Below are 11,194 nucleotides of genomic sequence, written 5' to 3' on the forward strand. Positions count from 1 at the left end.
GAGTTTTCTTTTAGGTTTTATAGGCTTTTTGGTATATTTGGCCACGCCCCTTTTTAAAATGACCACGTTATAGCTAACCAAAGGACAAAATTTTTTTTTTTGTGATAATTATTGATCTAGAGAGTTCAGAGAATTGTGCTGCAGTGGTTTGATCGAGATTGAGCAAAAAACCTAGGACTAGTTCACAAAAGCAGGTTTTTAACATAATTGAGAATATTTAATGAACAATTTGATTGACAGCAATGGTTCTTGAGGCAAAGTTGCTCATTATCAGGAGATCTATCAAATGATATGCATATTGTGTGGATGTGTGAAGCACCACGTGATTACAGAGCCATAAAACTCGTTAGCGCCATCTAGAGGCCGATTTCTTTCAAAATTCTTACAGACCTTTAGGGCCATGAGTCGAACATTCCGAGGTCACCGTAGCCACCAGATCCAGTCTGTATCCAGATCAGATGGTCACTGCAGTCACCCGGATCCAGTACGTATTCAGACCAGATGGTGGATCAGCACCTAGAGAGGACCTCTACAGCCCTGAATGTCAGCGGAGATCAGGACAACTAGATGAGCCCCAGAGACAGATCCCCAGTGAGGACTTTGTCTCCTAGACAGCCACCGGGACAAGACCACCGGAAACAGTTGAGTCCTCTGCACAATGTGACCTTGCTGCAGCCTGGAATTGAACTGCTGGTTTCGTCTGGTCAGAGAACTGGCCCCCCGACTGAGCCTGGTTTCTCCCAAGGTTTTTTTCTCCATTCTGTCACCGATGGAGTTTTGGTTCCTTGCTGCTGTTGCCTCTGGCTTGCTTAGTTGGGGACACTTCATTTCCAGCGATATCATTGACTTGATTGCACAGACACTATTTAAACTGAACTGAGCTGGATGATGACATCACTGAATTCAAAGATACAATTTGAGCCCGACTGAGACGCAGAGGATATTATTGAAGAGGATCGCGCAGAACCTGTGCAAGCACGGCTTTTGATGGTAGGCCTAAGATTTTTGTTTGTTGTTGTCTCATACTTTTAGATACGCTGTTATTTGTAAATGCTACTGCTTCTGTTAGCTTTTAATATACGGTTTTATTCTGATTAAAGCTTTAATACAGTTTGGCAACCACACATGCGATAACGCTTCTCATAACTATAGTATGTGGAAATAAGTGTATTCACTGAGCTGATGATCTGAATGAGAGAAAGAGAGAAAGAGATGCAGACCGTGTGCAGAGCAGGGCGAGGCCAGGAACAGGATGAGAACGCTGCTTTAGAACATTGATTTTGAAACTTGTGAATCCATTAGAATCGTTAGAAGACAGAATCGCGATTCATATATGAATAGATTTTTTACATGCGCCTGTAGTTTTCTCTTCCTCTTCTCTAAAGCAGTGCAGCATGGCCTCGCCCCCTTTGCTGCGTGTTCCCGGAGGCGGGGTTTATGTAAAATTCTGGGTTCGTGACGTAATGGACCTGGGAACAAGGTTTCTGCAGACTTGAACAAGTTAAATTGAAGACTTTTTAAGACCTTTTTAATACCACCTTATATGAAATTTAAGACCTAAGCCTATGGAAATACACATTTTATTACATACATATATGTAATATTTAATGTGTATAAATTAAAAAGAAAACAAAATATCAATGCTGTAATAAATGGTATTTATTACTATGATATACAGTGAACTTTTCATGTCAGCAGACAATATTCCATACAAAATATCCCTGCAAAATAAGTACATTTATTCTGAAGCATTATTTTCATCAGTGTTCTATCAGCTTTTACATACTTAAATCTGCATATTTACCTTTACAAAGGCCTATTTTTAACCTTTTTAGATGTATGCATCATCTTACATGTCAAATTATTACAATTTATCAATAAATTCAATATACACTACAGGGCTGCTACCAGTCAGATTAAATAATTTACACTGCAAATAACAATAATTACAACTGCAATAAATAATGTTATGAGATTAATGTTTAAAATGCATTTATGAATATACAAATAAGAAATGTTGAGGGGAAAAATGCATACTTTTCAACATACTTCTCAACTGAACTACCAGTAAGTGACGGTAAGTCACTCACTGAATGAGTGAGTATTGAGTCATGCATTCAACTGATTGAGCGTGTTATCATGCTGCTATCTTAAGCACTTTCATGGACAGCTGACTCCTAAAGTTTTTGATATTCTTCATATGGGACAGTCGCGCGCACGTGCTCTCAGGTGGCCAAGACCACAAGTGTGGGTATTTGGACAAGGGGACAAAACAGCACTGTGGCTTTGTTTGGAATGATTTTTGTTGGCGAAATAGTGCAAAAACAGGCAATATGGTGTCTACAACGCAAGTCTCTTAATAAAACTTCTAGTTTATTGAACTGTTGTAAAAAAAAATCAATATTACATTTGTATATGGTAATTTTTGGAGAAAAAAAGGCACTCTTCCCTGTGAACTTGAGTATAAATATACACATTTTCTGCCCCATGTCTTGAATTTGTGATCATTCAGAATATATTTTAATAGACTGAATCATGCCGTGATCAGGCAGAGCGCTAGACTTCACGTAATGCGTGCGCTCTGTAGGTGTTTTGAATGTTGTTGTTTTTTGCGTCGTGAGAATATTGAGTAAAACAGCTCACTTGTCATGGTGTTATTTAACTATATCATGTTATGAATAAACGAAACATTTAGAATTTTTACCTCAGTGTGTTTCTTCTGAGTTTACGTGTGCTGTCACGCTCATTTGTTCTGAAGTCTCGAGACAAACAGAGTGAGTCTCAGCGCGAGCTTGTGTTCTGCTAACTTACTGCAGTTCTCTCTGAAGACACAGTAACTTACCGCGGGTCGGTCTGTCCAATGATTGGCCTTGTTTGAGATGAGCAAATTCTGCGCAGAATCGATCACCGCGAGATGCATGCCGGTTACCTCCGACTTGCTCTGATGTCATGCTGACGTGTGCAAAAAAAACACTCGCGACGGCGAGGCGGCCGTGTCGGATTGTGCAGTCGAGCCCAGTTGGACTGCGCTGACCAAAAGCATGATGGGAAACGACTGACTGACGACACAGATTAATGCTCATTGGTTCAGACAAGTGTGACGCTGCCGTTCTCTTCTAAAATGTTTTATTTTTATCTGATTTCATATGATTATGTATTTAAATTATGCATGAATGTTCCCAAACACTATGACAGCTTGTGTGAGATAATGTGATTGTTGTCATATTTCTATAAAAATCTAAAGTACATGTATTAAAGTAAAAATGGATGATAAATACACCTTTCGTATGGAATTAAATAGCAAGCACTTTGAGTGTCTTGTTCATATTTATTTTCATATAAAAGTATCAGAACTGAAATTATATCATGTTTATAAGCAACACAGCACGTAATTGGATTAAACAAAGAATATCTATTTTTCCATCTATTACTTGGGACATGTTGAAATTTGGAGTTCTTTTGGAGGACAAAAGTGTACACTTCGTTGTAAATTGTTTACTCCTCATATTAAAATACTTTATTCACAAATGTAAAGTTTTGAAAACAGCACCCCAGTTGAATGTCTTTAAAACGGAGCTTGCCATGTATACAGAGGTCCTGAAAATTATGAGAAGTGATAAAGCCAAGAAATGATTTGATTTGTTGAATAAGTGTGATTTTGTTTAATCCCCTACGTTGTTTATGGTTGCATGAATATATTTTATTTTATTTGGATTAATGTCTTGTATGATGGTTTATTTCTCTGTTATAGTATGATTAATATGAATGTCTCAGTCTGTGAGGACTTACAGTTGTGGTTATGTTAGCCTATTTTGTTCTGTTATGATGCTTAAAATGCGAAAAGAAAAAAAAAGGCAACACACCGCGCGAGTGAGAATAACGCGATATCTGTCTTTGATCTCGTTGGTATCTGTTCCACTTCGAGAGGGCAGAACTGTCTGTCTTGACTGCACTTATTTCACTCCTCTCCTCACTGCAGCCGCCTACTCTCACCAGCATTTCAGGCAAGGCGAGGCGCATCTCAAACAAGCCTAGTGTAAAGTCATTAGGTCCGTCAGACTGAAGATATTTTAGCGGTAATGAGACCAAAAATAATTAAGACCCATTGAATCCGAATTTAAGACTTTTTAAGGACCCGCGGACACCCTTGTAGTCCCTTACCAGCCGTTTTTGTAGGCATTAAACTGCCAGAACTTTAAAAGACGATATCTCTGTTTGCATTGAACTTTCAGCTTTGTAACTTTGCAGATATTGTTTATGATCAAACAGCAACATTACACACTAACTAACATTAAAAAGTGAAATCGCAATCAACCACCCCTTTAAAATTATGACATTGTATGATTTGATGATAACTGAATACAATCATAAATATCAAAAACACCATTCTAATTTTTTTTTTAAATGTCACATGAATACTAACATAAACGCTGTCAAGGCAACTTAGTAGGCTCTGAGACTCACGTTTCTAATAAAGGAATAGTTCACTCAAAAATAAAAATGTACTCACCTTCACGATGAGTTTGTTTATTAATGTGAATAGATGTGGAGAAATCTAGCATTGTATTACTAATGGATCCTCTGCAGTGAATGGGTGTCGTCAGAACGAGAGTCCAAACAGCTGATAAAAACATCACAATAATCCACACGACTCCAGTCTATCACAAAACACCTTGTGAAGTGAAAAGCTGTGTTTGTAAGAAACAAATCCATCGTTAAGGAGTTTTTACTTCAAATCGTAGCATATGGCCAAAATACCAGTCCATAATTCATAACGTTTCCTCCAGTAGAAAAATTTTCCTCACATCAAAATCCACTGAAATATTTGTTTAGAACAGCTTTGAACTGTTTTTCCCACCGCTTGTAAACAGTGCTTGGTCTGTGCATATTTCACAACTTTTTCACTGGAGAAAGCAGGACAGAGGACTCTTATTTAACTGAAAGCAATGGTTTGAGGTAAAAAACAAAACAAAAAGTTTTATTACACTCAACTTGATGATTACTTACATCACTTGTGGATTATTGTTTTTAATCAGCTGTTTATATACTCTCATTCTAATGACACCAATTCCCTGCAGTGGATCTGTTGGGGAGTAAGTGATGTAACGTTACATTTCTCCAAATCTGTTCAGATGAAGAAACAAAGTAACCTACATCTTGGATGGTGTGAGGTTGAGTACATTTTTTAGTATATTTCCCATTTTGGGGTGAATTATTCCTTTAATATTCTATATTACATATGCTTATTTTAATATTCTAATGTTATTAATTATGGCCCTGGACCGCAAAACCAGTCATAAGGGTCAGTTTTTTTTAATTGAATGCTGAATAAAAATAAATTAATAATACAATTTCATTTATTCAATTATTTCATCTTTGTGTTTTATTTTTAAGAATGTATAACAAAGCATTCAGTTACAGGAATAAAATAATACTATCCATGTGAAGGAGAAATATTATGTAATAATTAATTGGTGAACATTTAATTTAAGACATTTGTGAACATTACAGTACAACTTTACAAACAAATTGTTTGTAACATAGACCAACAAACTGAGGTCTACCGTTTTTTTTAAATGCTCTCTGTACCCTTTTAATGTAACTAGTGCTAAAACCGCTTAGTTCTCTCTTTTTTATAACATCTTTCTCTTTTACACAACTACTTCATCAGGAGTAGTTTTAATATAGTGCCTTTTAAAACAATAATAAATATCTGGTATTTAAGACAAATCAAATCGTCTAGAACATAATGTGCTTATTACCAATTTAAAACAAGGAAATTAAGGTATTACATTCAAGGAATGAGTTTGCATGAGCATGTTAGAAAAATTCAAAGGTATTTCTGTTATCTTGATCGAGCTGCTTTGCCATACAGTATATTCAAAAAATCATTGTCCTGATCAAAACTTCACTATATTTTTTCCTACCTTCACCTGGGACTGTTCTCAAAGTTTTATTGAAGAGCTTTTCAAACTAACTAGCTTTTCTTAGAGGCATTCAGCTTCTTTTTGATGTAATGTCCAACCAAGACCTGAGGTCGCTGCTGGTAGTTATTCAGGACGTCATGAGAGCTGGTCAGCTGGTCTCCTTTCAGTCTGTCCAACAGTGCTACACACACAACCGCAGCTGAAGAAACAGGAAAAAATTCTTCAATATCATCTCATAACCTTAACCCATCAGCAGGTTTAATGTGTGACAAGAGGCAAAATGACTCAAACAAACTGCAATAAAAGATCATGGTAACACTTTAGAATAATGGTCCGTTGTTAACAAGTAACTATGCAGTATTAACTTAATACTATTAACTAATAGAGAAGCAAGATTAACTAAGCAGTAAGTAGTAGCAAATTTAGGACAAAGGTAGTTCCTTATTAGATATTTGATAATTACTAAAAAAATATATATCCTCATTGAGAACTACTTGGGAACTATGACCAATTAATAAAGAATAACCAATTAATTACTAATAACAACAGCAACGTCTTAAAAGTGAAAAATTGGGTTCTTTGTGGAAACTAATTTATGAATATGATATCCCCCAAATAATTCGGCTACAGGTTGAAATTGTGACTACTACTCTTACCAAAAGATGGATGTTCTCTGTTTATTTCAAACAAAAACATAAAATAATAATAAAAATAATTCATTTAAAAATGTTAATAATTAGGAAGTGATTGAATTAGTTCACAATTATGAGCTAGTTTGTGTCAGTTCAGTATGTCTCTGACTCCAAAAGACCTATACTGCCTACTGTCACTAAAGGTTAAATTACTTAGTAATTACTCACAAGTAAATTAATAAGTTATTTAACATATTTTATATCTGACACATACATTTGTGTGAGGCACTAGTGATATTTTACCAGACACTGTTCATTAGTTTCCACAAATTACCACAAAGAACCCAATTGTTCACTTTTAAGACATTACTGTTGTGATTAGTAATTAATTGGTTATTCTTTATTAACTGGTCATAGTTCACAAGTAGTTCTCAATGAGGATATTTTTATTTAATAATTATCAAATATCTAATAAGGAACTACCTTTGTCCTAAATTTGCTACTACTTACTGCTTAGTTAATCTTGCTTCTCTATTAGTTAATAGTATTAAGTTAAGTGTTAATGTAGTACTACCTATTACTTCCTGTATATTTACTTGTTAACAACGGACCATTATTCTAAAGTGTTACCAAGATCATAAACCTCTAGCACCCATTTCCCATGCATAAAGGCTTTTCTGTATTAACCTAAACAACCAATGAAATATCACAATCTTGCGCAAGTATTACTCATTAACTTAAAGAAATGTTGTATTAAAATGACATGCCTCGAAGATTGCTCAGTTTGCACATGGCCGCAAACACCGATGACTCCATTTCAATGTTACGAACTCCAGCGGCATAGGCTTCGGCAAGATAGCTCTGTTTATCTTCTTTGCTGTATGAGCAAAAGGCCCCATCCAGCCGAGCTTGACCTGTTCCAAGACAGAGCGTTCAAAAGCAGCAAACCCCAACCATGCAAAAAAAATAATAAATATAAATATTTATACCTTCATAGAAGTCAAGGGTGCACATTGTGTTACCAATGACAGTCTCAAACTCTGCAAGGTCTTTGCTACACTGAAGCAGCTCCTCTGCGAGTTCCCCATCGAGTTCTGTGCTCCTGACCACTGGTTTACCTAGGATGATCTGCTCAAGACAAGGCTGGAACACAGAATCCACTGACTGTTTGGTAACCACCACAGTCCCTGGCTTTAATCCTGACAAAAGACAGACAGAATAAAAACAACTCAGTCAGAAAACAAATAGTCAGGAAATGCTTCACAAAACCCATGGTTTACAACATCAGGGTGAGGTTGGGGCTGATTTCGAAAGCATGGAAACACCCTTTTGATTAAACAGTTTAATGGTGAAAGCAGTGTACCTATTCCACCTGACGTTCCAATGCGCACTACGGTGACATCAGTGCAACGGGCATGATACAGGAGCTTGATAAGCTCATGCAACATTATAGAGATAGATGGGATGCCCATGCCATGCTAGAACACAAGGAAAATTCAATGTTAACTATCTTTACTTGCAATAATGCATTTAAAAATACAAAGGCACTGTAATTAAAGGTGTTTGATGGCCACTGATACCCAAAAATGCTACAACTCTATTCAAAAGTTTGAGGTCAGTAAGATTTATTCAATCAAAAATACAGTTAAAACAATAAACAGTCTTCTACTTGAAAATATTTTAAAAAGTAACTAATTCCTCTGATGGAAAAGCTGAATTCTCAGCAGTTATTACTCCAGTATCACTAGCTATGTTTACATGCACGCCCAATAATGTTTTTAATTGACTGATGGCTCTATTGGACTAAAAAAATCTTCATGCTTTAATCAATCTGGCTGAGCTTGATCCGAATGAAATTTCAAACTGAAAGGGGTGATGTTGACCCAAATGTGCATATGATTGTTTACATCTCTGAATATTTACTAAATATTTGCTTAAAAAGCTATTCTAACATACAGATTACAGTGACTGGGCACTGTGTATGCGCTTAAGTTTTCCTTGCAAACATGTAATGCACATGTAAACAAATATTAGAACCGTGATAGATTTCTTTAGGATTCTTTGATGAATAATAAAAAAAAAAAAGTTAAAAAGAAAAGCGTTTATTTTAATTAGACATCTTTTGTAACATTATAAGTGCCTTTATTGTCACCTTTAATCAATAAAACGCATCCTTGCTGAATAAAAGTATTCATTTCTTATGAAAAAAAAAAACCACACTTGCTGACCCCAAATTTTTGAATGGAAGTGTACATGTGAACGAGTTTGAGTTCACTCACACTGACAGACAGCACAGGTCCGACTTTGTACATGGCATAGCGATCGGTTCCTGCACATATATTTGGGTAATCAGCATTAGGCTCTGATAGCCCCAGTTCTTTGGCAATGTATTCAATGAAAGACTTCATCCTCCATGGACTTCCTCCTACACACACAAACTGACACAAAACGTACAACCAAGTGAGTTAGACAGACCTGGATCATTCTAAAGGAGTATTTTAGTATGGAAAAGAACTGAAGTTTACTTTGACATCTCCAAACATGGCTGGCAAGTCGTGAGTGGATGTTCCCAGGTTAAAATGGTAAAGGAAGTCATCGGTCATGGAGTCTAAATGAGGATTGTTCACATATATGGACCTATGCAGGGAAAATATAAGTTGAGCAGTTATATCAAACGGGACAGCTGCTGGTTATTGTTCCTACTGTTTGGAGACCTGTTTAAAGTAACACTTTAACCACACAATATAACGTAATAAAAGTCAGGACTATGTAACTCATGACTCATAAACATGATTTCCGTTTTGTAGCGCTTCTCATAGAACTACATGAAACTTTTCCTTAAGGAACAACATTTGTTTCCAGCGAATGAATGCCATTTCTCCAGTGCTTGAGAAACAAATATAAACCCCTTACATACATAACTAAATGACATATGAAACAGAAGGGCTGAAAGCCCACGTACATATAAAGAATAAGGAAATATAATGAAGACAAGATTGTTTCATTCGTACCTATCGCAAGCCCCGTTCTTCTCTTCACCCAGCGGCATTTTCAGCTTTTTCCTGAGATGGACACACAAATCGTCTTGTTTAAAACTAAGCCTATGCAGAATAAGCAACTTTGCCTAACAATAACAGTATTCATTAAACAAGTCTCTTGACAAAGCTCAATGTTCGTTACCGTGAGGTGGATGTTTAGAACGCCTCCAGAAGCACTGTCCGCCGGCGAGGTCACTTGATGAAATACCGTGGGTTTCGGTCAGTTGCTGCTGCTGCTGCTGTCAAACATCCGGCCGTGCCGCTGGTGTACGTGACGGTATCTCACGAGCATCGTGTGTTTTTTCCCGCAAGTCCCGCCTCCTGCGGCAGGACGGGCTAGTTGGAGCAACGGATTGGACAGTTGAGAATTCCTTCATAGCAACGATCAGGATGGAGGCGGGGCCTCGCGTCTGCAGGCTGGTGTGCCGTCATAGACCAGTGGCTCTCAAACCTGTCCTGGAGGAGTACCCCCAAGCCCTGCACGTTTTGTATGTCTCCCTCATCTATTACACCTGATTCAACTCATCAGCTCATTAGTGGAGACTGCAAGACCTGAAGTGGGTGGATAAGATACAGGGAGACATACAAAATGTGCAGTGCTGGCTTCATGGAGAGGTTTGAAAACCACTGTCATAGACAATCCACACAAAAATGGACTTCTTTTTGACATTGAGATGACCATCCCAAGTTTCTTAAATTACCTGAAATCACATCAAATTAACTATAGATATGTTCCACCAACGTTTGATAATTAGCGTTATTTTTAAGTAATATCGTTGTATTCATTTTGAACTCTACATTTTAGTTGATATCTCTCATGCAATATGTTAACAATGATGCGGAAAATGTTTGCCACCATCTTGATTTGTTCTGTTTATATATCTCGTACTAAATTTTTGAATATACACAATCTAAAACACAGATATCTGAATGATATCTGGGGGGGGGGGGCACAAATGTTAACGAATACTACCAACTGGCCCTGTGTGAACATGTATCTGCCCATGAAGTTACTAATGCCCAAATCTGCATGCATAATATGGTTCAGCTGGACTAGACACAACCAGGCTTATTTAATACCAGCCCTGTTCATTTAAATTAACGCTTAAATACAACTTAAAGGTTAAGTTGTATTTAGTGTGCTACTGGGTAAGACCAAGTTAAAGGTCTTACCCAGTAGCGCACTATGCCAAAGGCAAAAGAGATACCGAAAATGATGAGGAAGGGGCTGATTGAAATACATCTATCTGTAAGGGTTACAAAGGCTCTTGGACTCCAAAGAGCCTTTATATCCGAATGGAAAAACTTGGCACAGTAGCAAACCGTCCCAGAAGTGTCCAACCTTCCAAAATTCTTCCAAGACCACAGCAATGACTTATACAGGAAGTCACAAAAGACTGAAGGAACTGCAGGCCTCTCTTGCATGGATAAAGGTCACTGTTCATGACTTAATTATCAGAAAGACATTGGCCAAAAAATGGCATCCATGGAAGAGTGGCAAGGAAAAAGCACTGCTAACCCATTAAGGCTGATTTGAATTTTGTGGGAAATGTTCTGAATTTATCACATAAAAAAACATTTTGGCAATGTACTGGTG

General features: G+C 37.1%; 1 protein-coding gene across 1 annotated transcript; it reads right to left on the reverse strand.

Annotated features, from left to right (window-relative positions):
• Positions 1-5,445: 5,445 nt before the first annotated feature.
• On the reverse strand, positions 5,446-10,032 carry upp1 (uridine phosphorylase 1). Its single transcript, XM_016287392.1, has 8 exons — positions 9,740-10,032; positions 9,571-9,621; positions 9,085-9,196; positions 8,839-8,997; positions 7,923-8,037; positions 7,549-7,758; positions 7,327-7,473; positions 5,446-6,126 (listed from the first exon to the last, which is right to left on the reverse strand). Exons 2-8 carry the CDS (start codon positions 9,606-9,608, stop codon positions 5,978-5,980), a joined length of 930 nt encoding a protein of 309 aa, XP_016142878.1. The 5' UTR covers positions 9,609-9,621; positions 9,740-10,032; the 3' UTR covers positions 5,446-5,977.
• Positions 10,033-11,194: the final 1,162 nt, after the last annotated feature.

This window comes from Sinocyclocheilus grahami, unplaced genomic scaffold (assembly GCF_001515645.1).
Source record: "Sinocyclocheilus grahami isolate Dianchi unplaced genomic scaffold, SAMN03320097.WGS_v1.1 scaffold222.1, whole genome shotgun sequence".
Taxonomy (NCBI): Eukaryota; Metazoa; Chordata; class Actinopteri; order Cypriniformes; family Cyprinidae; genus Sinocyclocheilus; species Sinocyclocheilus grahami.